The sequence below is a fragment of the Vanellus vanellus genome (genome assembly GCF_965231255.1).
Source record: "Vanellus vanellus genome assembly, chromosome: 7".
Classification (NCBI taxonomy): Eukaryota; Metazoa; Chordata; class Aves; order Charadriiformes; family Charadriidae; genus Vanellus; species Vanellus vanellus.
Window position 1 is genome coordinate 28,584,833 of NC_138912.1, and position 18,828 is coordinate 28,603,660.

General features: G+C 40.1%; 1 protein-coding gene and 1 long non-coding RNA gene across 2 annotated transcripts in view; one reads left to right on the forward strand and one right to left on the reverse strand.

Annotated features, from left to right (window-relative positions):
* The window catches only part of RET (ret proto-oncogene), a gene marked incomplete at both ends in the record, with an annotated part of 82,995 nt that overhangs the window by 29,891 nt on the left and 34,276 nt on the right, over nt 1-18,828 (forward strand). The window contains 3 exons of the mRNA XM_082486036.1: nt 14,897-15,148; nt 16,814-17,107; nt 17,594-17,835. Coding sequence (XP_082342162.1) covers nt 14,897-15,148; nt 16,814-17,107; nt 17,594-17,835 — 788 coding nt within the window. The remainder of the gene's footprint in view (nt 1-14,896; nt 15,149-16,813; nt 17,108-17,593; nt 17,836-18,828) is intronic.
* LOC309674101 overlaps nt 12,265-18,828 on the reverse strand; it is a 55,582-nt gene continuing 49,018 nt past the window's right edge. The window contains exon 3 of the long non-coding RNA XR_014269362.1: nt 12,265-12,315. This is a non-coding gene — a long non-coding RNA (uncharacterized lncRNA). The remainder of the gene's footprint in view (nt 12,316-18,828) is intronic.

The following is an 18,828-nucleotide window of genomic DNA, read 5'->3' on the forward strand; positions in this document are numbered from 1 at the left end:
ATTAAAAATCGGTATTTCCATAAGGTGTGCCTGCACGGTCAGTTGATCTGAATCTGTGGTCTAGCACAGGCTCAGCGTTATTTACACGGTAGCATGAACTCACATGTGCGCTTAACCTGTGGTCTCTGTGGTGCTCTGTGTCCAGGCTCCTTTGGGAAGGTTGGACAGGATGGGAACAGCAGTGCCAACTGTGTGATCTCCCAGCCAGTTAGCCTGTACCTTCCACCCAGCTCTTCTCAAACTACTTCCAATCTGAGAGCCAAGACTGCTGATTGAAAACATCTGATCCTTAAAGCTTGAAGCATTTAAGGAAACTTTTGAGCCCACTGCACATCCTTTAGTGAGACATAGTCGTCAGTCTGTGGTTTTCAAGGTTCTCCTCTTCCAGCAAGACTGGTGAGATGGTGGGCTTGAAAATTAGTCAGAAATGTTGGCAAATAGCAGATCTACTCCAATATATTATTACCCTTATATAATGTTACCTAAATTTCCAGCCTCAATTCAACGCTAACTATAATCCATGTAACTAAGTATCTGATGCCTGTTAATTGTTCTCCAGCTTTCTGAAGCACTCAGTTTTATATGCAAATACATAAGTGCATATGGAAGGCCACGCAGTTAGTAAGGGAGGTATATTGTGTTTGCATTGCAGGAAACGGGACTGCAGGCTGAGTGATTCCACTGCTCTTGACATTTTATTTTTTTTTTTTTAAATGTAGTATAAAAATGTTGTATGTGTGATTCCATCCCTAAAAATATTAGTGAGGAGGACTCCTTTGGAGCAGGTCAGATAGCCTTCATCTAAATGGCTTCCTGCAATTGTTTCTCTCTCAGTGGACTACTGCATTTGCAGCATTAAACGGAACTGATATTCTGAAGTCCTTGGAGCCACACCTCCACGGAGTATCTCCAGAGGAGTGGGCAGAGTGGCATGAGGGTGCCAGGCTTCACTGGCAGTTCCTTTGTATCAGAAACCAAGGGTGTGTTTTTTAATTCTATATTGTGTTCCAAATGCATGAGTTGATTTGATTAGCTAGCTGACCAAAATCTTCTCCAGTGCATGGAAAAATATGGGAGGTCGGACCCTTTCTAATAACATACAAAAACTAGGGAATAGTCACTGGAAACAGCAGTGCCTTCGGACTGATTCATGTAAGCCTAAAGCCAGAATCTTCTCTTTCCTTGAAATCAATGTTTATTAAATTGGTAATTGCTTTAAAAGTGGAGAAATATGCAAGGGACTGACACTTAGGTATTTATTTTCCTTCCGACCGCTTTCATCGTTGCCAGCCGGTGTGTGGGAACTCCCAGCGACCGCCAGCAGAACTTCTCAATGCTCATTCCAGAGCAGAGAAACAGGAAAGCCACAAAATAGTTTTAAGCAACTCTGCTGTCACTTTTCTCACACTGAAGTCTCATTGGAAAAGTGAGCAGCCGTCCGGTACTTCTGGGTGTCCTTAACTCAGAAAAATATTAGTGCATCAGCAAAAGAACTGCGCACCAAACGTATGTAAAAACTGACACCTATGGTTGCTTAAAGCTCTGGGAAATAGCGTTAGTGCTCATCAGTGAATCTCTGAGGTGTCAAGCTTGATGTATACACTGGACTTTTTATACTGAAGCCCCAAACTAGGAGAGTATTATTCAAGAAATGTGCTAGGTGCCCGGCTTAGTTGATTGCTGTATTCATTTTGCGTCATACACATGGTGGCAGTGTTTAGAGTCAGTGCGGATCCACATTAAAACTAAAACTGAGTTTCTTATTTTCAGTAAGGCTCATGTTACCAAACAATGCTTTAGGTCACTTTTTTTTTTTGTTTGTTTTTTTACCAGAAGAATCATCTCTGGAGTTCTGCTCAAGTTTTGAATGCAAAGATATAGAGATAACATTTCTTACGGACATTTCATGATGTTACAGAGAACATGTAGTCTTTCCTTCTTCTTCCCTTTCTCCATTTTTTTTTTTAGTTGCAACTGCAAATCGGAACTGAAATTTCCTAATCCAGTATTTTTTAATCCTGTGCAGCATGAGAATCCCAGGAGTTTAGTCCAGCAGGTTGGGGTTGGTTTTTTTTTTTTTTTCCGTTTCTTTTCTTTCTGTCACACTGATGTCACAAATTTTCAGAAAATTTAGCTTCAGTCTTGAGTCCTGACCCTGCCAGCAGAGAAGATTTATGAAAGGAAGAGTACATCTCATTGTGAACATTTTACTGGTACCTGTAGCATAGAAAGAAATCTGAAGGTTATAAAGGTTTGTATGTTGTGGTCTCTTTTTGGCATGAAATGTAATAGTTATCAATAATGATAAAATGGGAGTAAGTAAGCGTGTGCCTTAAGTTTAAGCTCTGTTAAGTTTTTGCAACAAAAATCATCAAGCCCAGGCAGCTGTTTATTCCTGCCTCAGGGAAACTCTAGTTCATGAGCAGCTTTCATGGACAAGTCAACACACTTGAGTCTTAGCCGTGGCATAAAAGCCTGCTCGGTGTGACGGTGCCCATGTGTTTGGGGGTGGGGAGGTCTAAGGCACAGGTAAGACTTTCTGAGCACAGGGACTAAGCCTACGGTTTTGAATTTACATTTCTGGTATTCAGTTGAAATCTGAACTTCTATTTTCGTTATGCATTGTAGTCCTTTAGTCTGTGAGTATTACTGCCTCAATAAGGAAAGGGGAAGCAGAGGAAATGAGCTGGTTTGCTGACACTTAAATGTAAAACTTGAGCTCTGGATGAAATGGTGCAGCAAGTACTTTGCAGAGGAGTTGAAAAATCAGAATTTCTTGATAAAATGTGCATGGAGACTACTGTGCTGGAACACGACCCGGTTACTACTTTGTGACTGGAGATGGCACTGGAGGTGTTTTCAGCTCGGAAACAGAGCAGAAAGCATCAGAGAAGGCATCAATTTCACCATCTGAGAAAGATGCAAATGTATAAACTTTGTGCTTCCATATTCTTTTGGGGTCAGGTTGCCCAGTCGCCGAACGACAACAGTACTTTCTTTGACTGTCACTTACACTTTGTTGATAGATCAAAAACGTGTGATGGGAATGACTACTCTGATTGTCCCACAGTTGGGAATAAATGTCAACAGCAAGGACTATCTGTGTGCATCAGTGCAACCCAGGGGTCAGTACAGACCTTGATGTAGTAGAAATTACGAATCATTAAAAACAGTAAGTGATCAGAAGTTACCAACAGGAATGCTGCTGCTTTCTGGTTGCTGAATCCTTTATCAAAAGTGACAGTGTGAGAGAGATAAAGGAATGGTCTTCTCTCCTCTTGGCAGTGGATGATATAAACAGGGCAAAGATTTAACTTTATAGTAAAAACATTTTTAAAGTAAAAAAGACATTGAAATATGTTAAGCAAATTCAGTCTGTGATAGTTTGGCATGCCCTGGAGCAAGGGACTGGGCTATAACCCAGAAGTTCACTTGAAGGAAAAGAAAGCGTTTCTAAAGTCCTGTAAAGGCCCTTACTGTGCCAGGTTTTACTGCTTCTTTTATTAATGTTTCTTTTAGACTCTTGTAATTCATTCCTGTAACTTGTCGGGAGTACAATGTAGTTCATGTCTGTCTTAAAGCTAGTTGAGAAGAGCTGTCTAGAAAAGCCATCAGTGTCAAACATGTATCAGTAGTGTTATGTCAGCTCATTTCCAAGCCTTGTCAATACAATTTCTGCCCTTTTGCTGACAACATTTATGCTTTCAAACAACAGCATAACGACTCGCTACCCTGCAGTAGCCACTAAAAGTCCCCAAAGGGAAAGTTCTTTGGTTGTATTAAACAGTGATGTTCACAGCTGGGATGGGGGTGGTTCTTGTCTTTTTTTTTTTTTTTTTTTTCCTTTTAATGATGGCAGGTGTAATATAGATTTTTATGAAACAGTTTTAAAAGCAGGTCTGTATTGTAAGAGCACTTAAGAAAATGTATTCCCTGCCAGGCTGTCTTAAGGAGTTAGAGGTTCAAATGCACATGTGTCATAACAGTATTTTAGGTCTTTTCATATATTTTCATTTGAAGCCTATATGTATATTTCTTAGAAGGATATAATATAAATGAAAAATTAAAAAAATAACAAAATTACTTTATTTTCTGCATTTCATTTCATAGATCACCTAAAATATAACAGTCTACACCTAAAATATAATAAGCTGAACCAAAATGCTCTGTTAATTCCTGACAAAACTTTAAATAAATAAATAAATAAGCTCACAATTACACTGAGATTTCACTTCCCGAATTGGAAAATTGAATTGCAGGCTCATAGCTCCCTTGAGTGTTTGGAAAGAGAATAGCAGCTCTTAATAACAGAGCACTTTCCTGTGAGAGGTGGATGTTCACGTCATTACCGTTTTTCTGGCAAATATTCAACCTCCAGCAGCAAAAGTTTTCGTTGATTGCCTCCTACTGTAAGGCAGTACTGAGACTGCTGTCGCTTGCTTTCATGAACTGCAGGAATTGGAGACAACGAGGGAAGCTAGCGATACTAGATACGAAGAAAACACAGTTCAGGCTGAGCTATTTCCTACGTCACTATGCACGGTCTAGCAGGCTAATTATTACACATCTGCTCTAAATATAGAAAATAGGTTTTCCAGTGCTACAGTGGAGAATCCAAAGTAATAATCGATCAAAATGCTGTGAAGTCGTCCACTCCCCAGATACTGAGCCGGTGCCACATGCACCTTTTCTCTGAAAATCAGACCCTTCTTGTCGTGACTCAGGTAGAGGGGCCACTCTTGTTGATCAAGAAGAATTAGACATTGTGCAATTAGCCCAAACCGATACTGTTACCATTTAGTCAAGGGTTACATTTTTTTTTAATTGTTGCCATCCAGTGATGGTGGTGGTGGTGGTGAGCTATTTGTGAGAAATATTGGTATATATTTCACTTGAGTGTATTTGCCCTATGAAGATGGAAATAGATGGAGATATTTGTGGTCAGTAGCATCAGAATTGCACTGAGCTGTCAGGAAGTGATCCCTGATGTCTGACTCTGTCTATTTCTAATTGACAGGAAGACTCGTGTTCATTTTGATGATGCAGAATCAAGTGCAGCTGGAGGAAAGGAAATGGGGGAAACTTGAGCTAAAGTAGTAATGGAACGCAGGAGTTTGTGCATACACAAATATTTGGCATAAATCAATAGTTAATTGTTTTTCATTCATTTTCATGACTAAGGATTGTGAAAACTTAGTATTTTATGTTTACTAAGGAAGCAGCACAGTGGTCTGAATCTGTATTTTCATTTAGGAAATGCATTGTGATACTGATGTCCTTTTGACTAAGATAATGAATTTAAGGTTATTTGTCTTGCTCTTTAAGGATCCTTTTATCTTATCAAGTATGCTGAATAATTTCCACAGATAGGAGTGTCTTGTGATTTGTTTTTATTTTTTGTGACATATAAATATATTTACTTGTCAGTACCTTGTTCTCCAAATTGCTGCTATAATGTTTACCTTGCGTGTGAGCTCAGCACTGTTGGAGTGAATATATGTGAAAGCTAATTAAAGTATAACAAGAGTTTAGAGCACTTGTATGTTGCTACATTATTAATTGGGGATTTTATGGTTTTGAGATTTACAACTAGTGTGTCAGTTTTAGCACAAAGCAGTGATACGTATATCGCTGGTCTCTAGCTTCTCATTATCCCCGTTTCTGCATATATGTTATACATAAATGCGTTCTGGAAGGCACCTAGTGCACACAGAGGGTGAATAGAAAAACAGGTCTTTATTTTAAAAATTAGAAATAAAACAGCAGACTCAGTCCACCTTCTTGTCTGGGCATCTCTTGTCATACAATGCAGAATAATTCCATTGCCAGAAATACAAGCAGCGTGAGCAAACCTCAAACGTGTTGGGTTGTCTGAGTTCATTGAAGCCAGTGAAAGCAAAAGAAAATGACTGAAACGAAGTGGTAGAACAGGGTGACCCAGTGGCTGCAGAGCCTGTCTACGGCAGAGCTAGGTGGTTTTTTAAAGATGATATTGCAACATTTACTCTTAGTTTTGCCTTTCTTCTTGATAATTTCATCCCCTTTCTACAAACCTATGTAATGCAGAAGAGAGGACTGTTTAAAATGTAAAAGGAACCTTTGATTACTTGAATCTCTTATTTGTACGTCCTCAGCAGTGCTAGATTAGCCTCTGGCCATGTCCACTTCTGCTGGGGGGGCGGAATATATTGAGAGAAGGCATGTTATGAACCATTATTATTCTAATTTACCTTTAAAAAGTAATAAAAATGGTACATAGGATTGTACAAGATGTTTCCAGTGATAGGGAAGTACTTATAGCAATCTCAGTAGAGATGCTTCCTCATCTCTGATGCTGAAACCTTTGTCTATCTCTAAAGACTGAGCTACTATATTTTAAAATTAATTTCTGTTAGTGTTCCTTTTGCTTTAGACAGATTTACACTGAATAAGGTGCTATTTATTTACAAAAACATGATTTGCATTCTCATGCAAAAATGAAAACTCATTATTTAATATATTTCCAATTAACCTTCCATATTAAAATTGGAAAAGGCTACATAGTTTATGCACGGGCACACAATTTGAACCTATCGTTAATCCCTTTTCTTTTATTGTTTGTGTAATTGTCAGATACTTACATAGATGCTACTTCAGGATCAGGTAATATAAGAAATGTCTTGACATTATGGATTTGTGGATTGGTATTTCTTTTATGTTTACAACCGTGAGCTTTATGATCCTGCAGATGACTTGAGCTGAGATGTATGGAAAGCCCCTTATACACACATCGTAGTGTAACTGTTCCCTTTGGCTTCTATATAAACAGACTGAGTCAGCTCCGGGTAGTCCTGATGGTTGTCGTAGCTGAGCTATTTAAAGAAAAGAAAAGGTTGAAAATACAGCTCTGTGTATGTGTGCATGTGTATTTTCACAAATTCTTAATCCAACTAATTTTCTTTTTTAGGATCTTATTTTAATCTTGATACATACATAACTAGGTACGCACACAGACTCTACCTTCAGATGTTTCAAGTGAAGATTTTTACCTGTCACCTACTGTAAGCGAGCCCAAACAAACCCTCAGCTTTGCAGCTTTTAGCATGGGCTCTCTGTGTGAGATTGTTTCTCTGATGCTTGTAAACTCCGGATTAGTTGCCAAAGCAAAATACAGAGAGGTCATTGGGAATACTGTAGGATGGAACATGTTAAGTTGTACAGAGCTGAATTGGAGTGGTTTAAAAATTAAACATTGTTATGTTCATTTTTTTATGCTGCCTTACAAACACCCTAAATTTGACCCAGATGTAAATAAATGTTATTAAATGTTTATTATTGTAATTTGTACCGCAATACCATAGTCAGTTTCCTTGTCTTACATTTCAGCTCTGTGCTCCTACAGAGCAAAATTATGTCCAGTTATTCTCAAGCAATTAAGCCATACTTTAAAAAAGGAGAAGTATTTAATCACACAAATAAGGAAGAGTGACAGAATCCAGATCTGAAGAATTTTCAGAACCCCCTGCAATCTCTTGCAGAAGCTTTCCGTGCACGTTAATGTCTGTGAGGAATGGTTTAAGTTTTAGTAACACAGGTGTTTAGAACAAGGAAACATCAAAAACTTGCCTTTTTGCTAAAGTAAAAAAAAACACAACAAACCATTAGAAAGCAAGAGAAAGGAAGCTTCTAGCCTTTTTTGCACTTGAAGTTCAAACGTGAGCTTCTGAAAACTACCTGGAAGTACAGGCTCTGAAAAGAAAAGTGTAGGCACAGGTTTGACCTTGGTCTGAATGGTCCGAACTGGGCAGCAGTGAACTAGTAGGCAGAGCTTTAGCAGAAGCATCGTCCCATTCTCTGGTAGATACTGTGCTGCACAGATTTTCCAGTCTTGAATTGAGACAGAAATTGAAACCTTGGCATTTCTTATAAATCCAATTGAAATATTTTATTTTTGACAAATTTAGGGTCTGTCTTTGATCTTGATGTTTTTAAAACACATGGTCAAAACGCCTGATACAGGAAGCAAACTTTATTTTTGTCTGATCCATCTTTCGGCCTTAACAGGTCACTCTTCTTAATGTCTTGTGGAATTCGTTCTCATTTGCCTAACGAGCAGGTTAATATATGTGGTTGACTGAGCTTTTTATCTAATATTTGTATCTACTCAATTTATATGTTTTCAGTGTAAAATTCAGGGTTGTTTTCAACGTAAGCGTGGGAATCTGGTGGGGAAAATCACAAGAGATGCAATTAACTTAAAGCAGACCAGTTGAACAGGTCTGGAATATGTTCTAGCTAAGTATTGTTTCTGCTTACCGTCACTTCGTAAGGACCTGTTCCCTCTGGAAGCATCATATTCTGTAAAACACATGTATTTCACTGATACTGCTGCTATTGAAATTCTTTCTATTGTTCTCTAATAATTGTGCTAGATTTAAATGTACACAACAGGTGAAACTTAGCAATTATACAGCTCCATAAAGTTTGAGCATGCTTTCAGAAAATTCTGGTATGAAACTGTACAGTGATCTTTCCCCAGTCCAGGCTAACCCAGGGTTCACGCGAGCAGCTTTATGGAAAAGGAATTCGTTTCATTTTCCCTTCGATACAGTTTCTTTATGTTCTCTGGTTGATATCACATCTGTTACAATTTCTGTAATGATCAGCTTAAAAATAACACGCCTAAAAATAAATAACGTCATGCTGCTGAGCCGCATTAATGGCTTGCTAGTTAATTAAGTGTATGCTGGTTCTTCTATTTGTCATTGTTCTAGTGACTCTCGAATGCGCTGGGAGTTAGACCTAGACACTAATGCTGCAGATGAAGCTCACTGAGCCGATGGCAGAATTTGACTGGATTTCTCTGGAAATTTTTAATAACTGTATTTGTGCAAGGAATTAGTGTCCCCTGAGCGGTAGGTGTATGCCTGGGATGGTCGGGGCGGGTGGCTTTCCCTGCTGCCTGGCTGGGCAGGCGCGTAGCGAGGAGCACAGCAGACCTGGAGTCCCTCCACCACCGGTGCTGTGTCCCCGTCTGGCACAGGCTGTCGTACCGTGACCGTGTGGTCAGCCAAGGACCTCAGAGAGCGGTGGTGAGTGAACAGCGCTGCCTGGCATGAGCTCCTCCTCAGCCTGTGGTTTCTTGACACTGAAACTCTCCCCCAGCTTAAAAAAGGAAACCGTCAGCCTGTGCTCGGCCATGAACTGCAGGTAGGAGCGAGCTCCAGAGCCGTTCCTTGGTGACGGGTCCCTTTCAGAGATATTTAAATAGCTTTCCAGGGTGCTTTGTTTAAACCACGGTTATGTTTTGCCCTGGTGGTTATTAGTTCCATGAGTGGTTCTCTCTGGTGGTGTGCAGCCAAGTCTATTGGAAATAGTTCTTCTTCGGTGATTACCTTTTAAACGAGTCCCAGTGCAATGATGGATAGTGCAGTGAGGATTTCTTCATTTACAATCCTGCTGCTGAGCCGAAGGAGAGGTTGGAGCGATTCACTGTGTAAGGTGGAGATTGTTCTCTCTGTTAAACCATTGACCTTCTGACTGAAGAGACGTTCATCTAAACGCTGGTAAAACCATCTTTACTCTTCTGGGATGGATCGACCTGTGTTAAATGGTGGATATTGTCTTGAATACCTTGCAGGGTGTTCAATCCCTGTAGCGTTGTTTCCAGCTGTGCTCTTTCATGCTACCGTTCCATTACGTGACAGTGTTTTTTCTAAATTACTGACTTTTTGGTTTATGAGGGTGAGTTTATTTCTTAATTACGTAGGGGCTAGGAGGGCATTAAGTGGGCAAGTCCTTTAATTTAAAATACACAAGTGCCTCGCTGCTCTTGTTCTCTGATGAATCAAACATTGGGTATGTTAATACTAGTAATGGAACATAATGGCTACTCATCAAAAGTAAAGATAATTATTTTGGGAACACAAAACTAACCTTGCCAGATGAGTGCTTGTTGAAATCTGATGCTGTGCAACAAATGGGGGATTATTAACAGCAGACTCCCACGTTCATCTCTTATATGATTAAGTCCTGTATGGTACAATGATAGTGCTATCATTGCATTAAGAATGTACCTCGTTTTGGGGGGATGCATGTCAGTTCTTGATTAAGGATTTTGATTGCAATAAATTGTTGTATTGTCCTCCAAAATACTGGGGAGCTCTGAGTAACTTTGGTGAGACGTGGGTTATATAGGTGTATATTACTTGCTGAATGAAAAATCAACCCTCATTCCATTTCCATTTTGCTGACTTTTTTTTAATGTTTTCTTAAAAACACAACCCAGTGCTTGTGTTTTTAAGTGCATGTTCACCCAGTAGACACCATGAAACTTGCAAAGGTTTTCATCTAGTGGAAAAAAGTGTAACTTAAAACATGATCTGGGGAAAAGAAGCTGGGACGGTGGCAAACATTTAGGCTGGAGAGATGCTTTTCAGATGGCATGATTAATGAAACACAAAATAACATTAAAAAGATATGTTAGATTTCAGTCATTTCAAGTCTTTTAAATCAGGACCGGGTCTTTAGTTCAAATACATGGTGTAACTTAAACCAAGCAGCAGTCGTTCAAGCCCTGAGTTTTCACTCTGAGCTACGTAAGACACCCGCTTGCTTAGCTTGGGGCAGATGGTTTGGGTAGGTGGCGGGCCTTGAGTTTGAACAGTGCCCTGCTGTCACTGCTTCTGTGGATTTAGCTCTTAGGTCCTCAGTCCCAGGTTCAAGGGCGAGCTAGCTGCTCCATTGCACTGACCAGCAGTTCTCTGGCTGCTACAACCTGTACCGTCTTCTCTTTAGAAGAGGATGTTGTGCCCGGGGCCTTTGCCTTGTGGACCAGGGTGAGAGGATGCTCCTGAGCAGTGGTCCCGCCGTGTGCTGGTTGTCCTCTCTTCTCCCCTTCTCCTGTGTGCTTGGAGGCTCTGCAAGTGATCCACATGGATCTGCGATGGTTTCCCAGTTATCGAAGTGCATCTTTCCCAGAGCAAATCTTGTGACTGGGATAATTTGCTTCAAAACATACTTTCTGAAGTCTGCAGTTTTACCTTGAAAGATGGTTGCAAACGTAGTTTGGGAGACTGTCTTTCACAGTGAAGTCGTCTTTACTCATAAAAAAAATTGACACCACTTGATTTTCTGGCTAAAAAGTTAAATTATATTTCTCCTCATTGATGGTTGCTATAGTGTTTAATAGTTTGCATCAAGAGTACTCCGCTGATGCTATTCAAGTCTATAGTGGTAAGCATAAAAAGCACTAAAAACATATAAAGTTTTTAGTACAATTTTGTATAAAAGAAGGCATTATTTACCTAATCATTCATGACTGAAAAAAGCCACATGAAAAATTGCCTTATTTCAAAAGGTGATCGTGAAGACCTCAGAGTATATATAATCTCACTTCTTCACTCTCTTTTATCTGCCTTCTCTCCCTGAACTGGAAAGCTGCTGTCATAACTGTATCTATTTCCTGTAGGAGCTATTAGTCAGTAGCATTACATCCGCTTAAATGTGATCACTTTTCTCTTCTGTATGTTACTGATATGCTATTATCACATAATATTCCTCATCCATCAGAGGCTGCCGTGTTTGCTGCGCTGATTGTAGAATAGAAGAGAGCTGAAGCATCCTCAGAAAAAAGGTTCTGAGATTACAAAATATTCCAATAACTTAGTCTTTCTCTCTCTCTGTTGTGTTACTCATGTGTTACACAGCACAGCCTTCTTGTGGTGTATTTCAAGGTTGTAACGTGAAATGTTTCTCTGCTTTTAATTCCTAAGCAAAAGCACTTTAACCACCAGTTTTGAGCACAACCATCTCAATTCCTCTTGATTTAAATGGCAGATTCAATAAAAACTCCATCTGGCTTCCATAGGAAGCTTGCAAAAGTCCTTGGAAATTGATTTTTATTTTTTTTTCCAGGACACAAGGAACTGTGGCCAGGATTAGAACCTCTTCCTCCTGCAGCATACTTGCCAGATGGCAAGTTTATTGAATCTGGTTTTAACTTACTAGGGCTTAAAGGAATGAACGCAGCTCAGGGAAGTGGGTGCTACGTTTCTACTTCAAAGGTCTCCTTCAAAATCAGCCTCCAAAGATTTATATGCAGAGTGTGGTTGTGACCTGGGCAGTCTGTTGCATACCTCTCATCTCTTTCAGTGCTTGAAATGGAGTTAGAGTGACACAAACCACTTTACAAAATCTCAGTAATTTCAAGATCAACAGCATTGGGTGAATCTTGTTACATGGGTAAATCAAATTTGTATTTTATTTTTAAAAAAAAATCTTGCCGTCTAAGTTTCTACAGCGTTGTAAAGTCTCTTCACTTGAAATACTTGTTTTCTAAGTAAAACATGAAAGTATGTCAGATCCACTGCTGTCACTTAAAAGTATACTTACGTGTTGTCCTTAATATACAAGTATGCTCTGCACTAAAAGCTAAAACTAAACTACACAGAATGTAGCTTCATCAGCTAAATACTAACTTTCTTTCAAATGCAGAGCAGTCAGGATGCTATCCTCTGCTGAGCTGTAGTTGCATGCAAAGTTTCAGACATTTAAGTGTCTATCATAATTATTCACGTGCTGTGTTAAGCACGACTCTGTACACACTGGCCGTGTAGTGTGGGCCCAGATTCGTAGAGCAAAGCATATAAAGATTAACACACTTATTTAAGATGAGGAAATAAATAATTACATCTCAAAATACCTCGTTTTTCCCTTTTCCAGTTTCACACTTTGCACATCCATACTGTTTATGTATACTCTACTTTCTATATACGCTTTTTACTGGAGGTGACTTCATGTCTCTGCTACGGTGCCAGAGTTCCTGCACCGCGTGCTGTGTTTGCGATGCTGAGCACACAGCGCTGCTCAGATTAGAACTGTTCACCCCAGTCTTAGAAATAAGGAAATGAGTAAACATTCCTCTGTCTCATTGCTAATGTTGTATAAACCTCATCTGTATGCATCAGTAGGTTAAAAGTCATTTTTTAGTCTTGAACAGTGAATTTGCAGTGTTGAACTTCTCACGAGGAAGTTTTCATAATTCTAGAATCAGGATTTTATAGAAAATACCTCAAGGAAATCTATTTGCCTACACTGGGACTGGACTTGCTATTTGGATATCGCCTTATCCCTCTTGTTAACAAACTTGTTTGTTAGGACTTCTAGCAGTGCATATTCACTAGGCTCTCCTGCACTTCAAAAAAATACAGACGGGGAGACTGGGAAAATATTTGAAATTTATTATGAACGTTCAGGAATCTAACTCAGAAAAAAGATGGTGATAGCACCAGAATCAGAAGTAATAATGTTCTTCCAGACAGAGGATGTCAGGAGTTAATGCTTTTCTAAAACTCAAAAAGATTATTGTTGGCTTCCCTTTGAATTAATTACTTTGGAGCGCATTCACCTACCGTATTACTTTACCACTTTAGTCATATATTGCAAAGTACATGTAGAAAAAATAATGGGCCTCTGTGAATCTCATGGATATAATTGCATGCAGGGATACTGATGATGTCATGAATCATTGCAAGGTACAGTGGTTTCTGTGGTATTTCCAAATGAAATTAGAGGTCTCTTGTTTACAGTTTGTTTGTGGTCCTCTCCACTCGGTAGAACCGCGTATGGATCCAATAATAATAAAAAATAAATACGTGCTATAGCCTAATGCTATTTTGAAGATGTTTTGGCTTTATATCCCTCATTTTACTGCTGTATTACCATTCTTTCCAGTTGTATCTGGCTTGATTTAAGTTAAGATAGTCTTGTATTAGTAACATATGGAAATTGTTATTGTTTTCATTTGTTCAGCAGATGTGTGGGCCTTTTATATGCCTTACTTCTTATCAAATCAGGTTAAATGATGCAAAGTTCTGCAATGCGGAGTAAGTGCTGACTGTCAGTGCAGGTGAAGTACAAGAGTGATGGTTCTGGTATTTCGGTGAGCATGAGTGCAATGAGCAGCGCTTTGTACCTTTCTTGCTTGTCAAGCATTCCACTGTAGTCATATTTGTAAACAGTAGAATTGGAAGGGAAGCATTGGAAAGGGGTAGAGGAAGAGGCCATTGCAAAGTGACCTGGTCAGGTGAGATCAGCTGAAGAAACAGGCATCAAGGGGCAGCTCAGCCCTACTAAATGTAAATGTCTGCAAGGGGGGAGGGCGGGGGGGGGGCGGAAAGCTGAGAACAATGGGTCAGTCAGAGGCATTGTATTAAAAATAAATGTAGGTTTCCCTCCCCACTTCAGGCAAGTCAGTTCTCAGTTTTCCCGTCTGTCATATTTAAAATACTTATAAGACTTTCATATGAATTTAACTTAAACAACTCTCAGTTTCTTTACCAAAAGTATCGTGCTGGCCTGTTCAGAAAGGGAGGGAGCCACAAAAGGACTCCTATGTAAGAGAGGTTTTATGCAATCTAAGGAAAAGCACGTGAGCCATTGATACATTCCTGTGTTTTCTCTCGGCAGACGCTGTGTTTAGGCTTTTACAGTGTGTGTTTTCCTCAAAGGGTTTTTCATTCTTTGAATATCATCTGTTAGATAATGGAGTTACAGCTGAGAGCTCCAGATATGAACTTAGTGAAATTTGGCAAGCAGAGGTTCATTAAGCGTTCTGCTTCAACTGGACCATCTTTACAGCAAAGCAGTTTTGCTTTCAAAAAGCAGATGATTTTGTAACTTGAACATAAACTATACAAGCCAAATTTTTGGTGGCTATGTCCCTGGCTTGAGTGCAGTAAAACTATATTTATTTACACCAGATGAGGATCTGCCTTTTCCCACATATTTTTTAATGCTTCTTTAATCCTTAGAGAATGAAGCCTTTGGTTCTTTAGAGATGCATCTGTTAAGAAAATGCCAGTGCAAAAATAATTTAATTGGGAGCAACTCTCCTCTTGTGTACCTTCCTTTGCAGCTGCCTTTGGTCTCTACTTCCCCAGAAAAGAGTACTCAGAGAATGTCTACATTGATCAGCCAGCAGGTACGCCGCTCCTGCGCATCCATGCCTTGAGGGATTCACATGGGGAAGTGGCCCACTTTCATCTGTGCCAGAATCTCGTCATTTCTCGAGCAAGATCCCATGAAAATCATTGGTTTCAAATCAGAGAAAAAACGGGACTTCTCTACCTCAGCAAAAGTCTGGATAGAGAAGACTTTAACATGCTGTGTAAGTATGAGAAGACTAGCTTTTCTTGCTGAAGTGTCTGTTGTTAAAGCAAAGTACATTCAGATCATGAGACTTACCCATCAGTGTATGAGCATCAAAAAACCCACATCTGCCCTTTTAAAAAGAGGAACCAGACCTAACAAAACCATGGCAAACACAGGGAACCACATGCCAAAGCAAACACTGGCCCGGGACAGATCCAGTCGCTCACATTGTGCACTTCAGTACAGTGGGAAAGTTGCATTACTTGGAGTATTTTTTTCTGCATTTCAAAACTGCATAAGTCACAGCTTTAGATTGAGATTTGCAGTTCGTTCATTTACTAACGCAAATTCAGCTGATTCCACTGTGTTCATGCTGGGCACTTGGTGCCCAGACCAATGCACTTAGATTAGTTCAAACTCTTCCATAAATGGTCCTCGAACTCTGGTAGTGTGGATTCAGAAAGTACATTTGCACGTAACACCGAACAGCTCTTGGGAGAAATGGTTAAGTGTACCTCTCTCCCTCTCTTGAGATTTGGCTTTGTTAGAGAAGCTTACTATTGAACTACAGAAATTAATTATCTCGTTTTTTTCCCCTTCTTTTATGCTGTAGCAGTAAATTGGTTTGGGTGATTTTGATCTATGAGGAAATTAGGTATCATTAGATGGTGGAGGAGGAAATGGGTGAGGAGTTAATGGCATACTGCTGTGATCAGTTGCAGAAATTCTGCTGTTGGAGAGAGTCTGTAGTAACTGTCTTGAGTTTGTAAGAGCCATATATCAACACTACCCTTTGACTTAGGTGTCTTGATGTTTAAATGTTCAACTTCAGACACTTACCGCTTTATTTTTTAAGCGCTGAGCGCTTGATATCTCACCCATTTTTGCTGCGGTTTTGGTACTTGGTGTTCATGAATATCAGATAGCTCTTTGTAACCGAACAAAGGAAGAACAGCTATCCAGAACTTGAGAGTCTTGTTTTGTTCATGTGGATCAAAGTGACCTAGAGCATCTTTTCAAGTGAGTTAGATCTGTTACCGAGATGCTATCATTCTGCCTGTAGTCAAAGCAAGGTAATCAAAATAATTAAGGCTTGAGGCTGTGTTAGTAGATGCCACAGGTTGATTTTAACTTCTATGTTATCTTTTGACCAGCTCCTTATATTTCAAAATGATGAAGCAATTTGTCCTCTAAGTAAAAACAATTTGGGCATATCCTCACTGGCATAAACAAGCAGAACACCGTGACTTAAATGACAGCAGTTGTTGTGTGTCTGTCCTGAATATTTATTGCCATTTTGCGCACTCTTTTTCCCAGCTGTCACCCTCCTCTGTTCTAGTGCCTCCAAAAATCAGTCCTATCAAAAAGCTGATTACTGATAGTGACCTGTTTTATGTCAGTGTCTTAGAGACAGAATGCTGATACTGTACTGTGAGGTTCTACAATGCAAAACTGGTGGTAACACCTATAGTGTTTTGGCTTACTGGGGTTATTAAGATTAAAATTTAAAGTCTTCCAACCAGCAGATGATGTAATCAAGAATTGTTTTATTACATAATAGGACTATATGGTTGCTTGTGGAATAACAGACTAGAGCACAAAACGGATAAAAGAAACGTTGGCTTGTCTTCTATAAAATATTTCTTCTGGTGTTTGTTTTTTGGTTTTTTTTTTTTTTAAGCTGTAGGAAACTGGATGCCATTATCAAAGGTGATGCTGTATGTCTTTCTTTCATCCCACCCTTTCCAAGAGAAGGAGTGCGACTCTGCTACGCGCACCACGGTTTTCCTCTCCTTGATTAATGCTACTGCACCAGCTTGCGGTTCCCTGACAGCAAGGCAGCTTTGCTTCACAGAAATGGATCTCTCCTTTCACATCAAGGAGAATAAACCACCTGGCACATTTCATCAGCTCCAGTTACCCTCAGTTCATCATCTGTGTCAGAATCTCAGCATTTCCTACAAACTGCTGGCAGGTAAAACTGGAACTGAGCCACTCATGTACTAGCAATAGATGTAAACAGCTGCATCGTTAAGATCTCTTTTGTAGTAGATCGTCTAGATTGACTCTATAAAGGCGATTCCTTTGCAAACGTGAACCAAGGCTGAAGATTTTGCCTTTGAGATATACAGAGAGGATGGGAGTGAGGACTATCTCCTCCCTAAGGAAAAAAAGATTTGTTTTAGAAGTTTGCACCTGCTAAGAGCAGATTGGGAATATCCTGAGCTTTAAATTGTGCTGCTTCTAGACTGTAGGATATTACCATCTATTCCATGTTTTCTGCCTACCTAATGTAGCCCTACGACTTCCTTCTGTTTCACTTCTAAGTCTGCGTTTTATCATGCAGTCATGATGTCCAAATGGATTTACTGGATTGCAAAAGAGTGTTAAAGAAGAAAACTACCGGAGTCCTATTATGGGAAGTGATTGTCCCTATTTATACTGTGGCTATGTTTTCCAGCTGAAGGGATGCCCTTTCGATACAACGAGAACACCACCGGCGTGAGTGTGACGCAACGCCTAGATCGAGAAGAGAGAGAAAGATATGAGCTGATCGCCAAATGCACCGTGAGAGAGGGCTTCAGGGAAATGCAGGTTGAGGTGCCCTTCCTGGTGAATGTGTTAGATGAAGATGACTCTCCTCCCTTCCTTCCCAATGGTACTGATACTGCAGATGCTGTCGTGGAGTTCAACAGGAAAGAGGTGATGTTCTCCTTTATCTTGTCCCTGAAGTAGGAGCGCAGTGGTGGGGGCATGATGACTGGGGGGTGCCATGCTCTGGGCAATGGATCTCAGTGTCAAGCGTGTGACCACACCATGTTTTTCAGAGCTGTGATTGTAAAACGCTGAGTCTGTAGAATTCTTCTCCCTGAGTTATATTTTATTCAGATGCCAAAGTAAGAAGAGTTTGGGTCAGGATTTAAACAGTGTAAAGACGTGTTAGCAGTTCGTGAGGTCTGGATGGACCATTGCTAGGACTGTGGTCAGGATCACTGTATCTCCTCATACTGAGTTCTGCTGTGTATTTGCTACGGGGTTGCTTCCCCTGGGTGACTAAAATTAACAGTTGTTACAACAGGGGCGTGTGCGTACCCTTCCCCTATACGCAAAGCTATATGAGATATCAGAACTACGTTCAGAACATTTATTAGCATGCTGGACCAGTTAACAGAAAGTTAGGAGGAGTGGTTGTCTGCTGCAGACAAATATTGCACTTGCAAAGGTGTTAAAGTTTTCAGTCTCAGGCTGTTAAGGGGAGAGCTCCAGGATCTTGCTTTAATGGCGCCCTCCCACTTTTCCCGTACCGCCCCAAGGCGATCTTTCAAGAGGTCCAAACCCTTTTGGTATCTGCCCCCTGCCCACGTACAGCCTTTGCTTGAGTAGAGAAGTACACAGGTGGGCCCTTCGCCTCTTCCCGACGGAGCAACAACCCTTTACAAGTCAATGGGATAGACAAGGCACTTCTTTGGGGGCCTAAATGATTCATTTTTTTGTGAGAGGACTTCTGTTTCCCAACAGCGGCATTTTTTTTTTTGCAGCCAAATTTCCCTTCAGAATATATTTTGCCCGTTTGTGTCTGGAAGGGAAAAGAATGATTTTGGGAGTTTGCTGCCACCTCCCGACTAGAACAGGTGTTGACACCTGTGAACACATTGGTCATAAAACAATTCTTTTGAGATTTGGGAGTTTGATTTA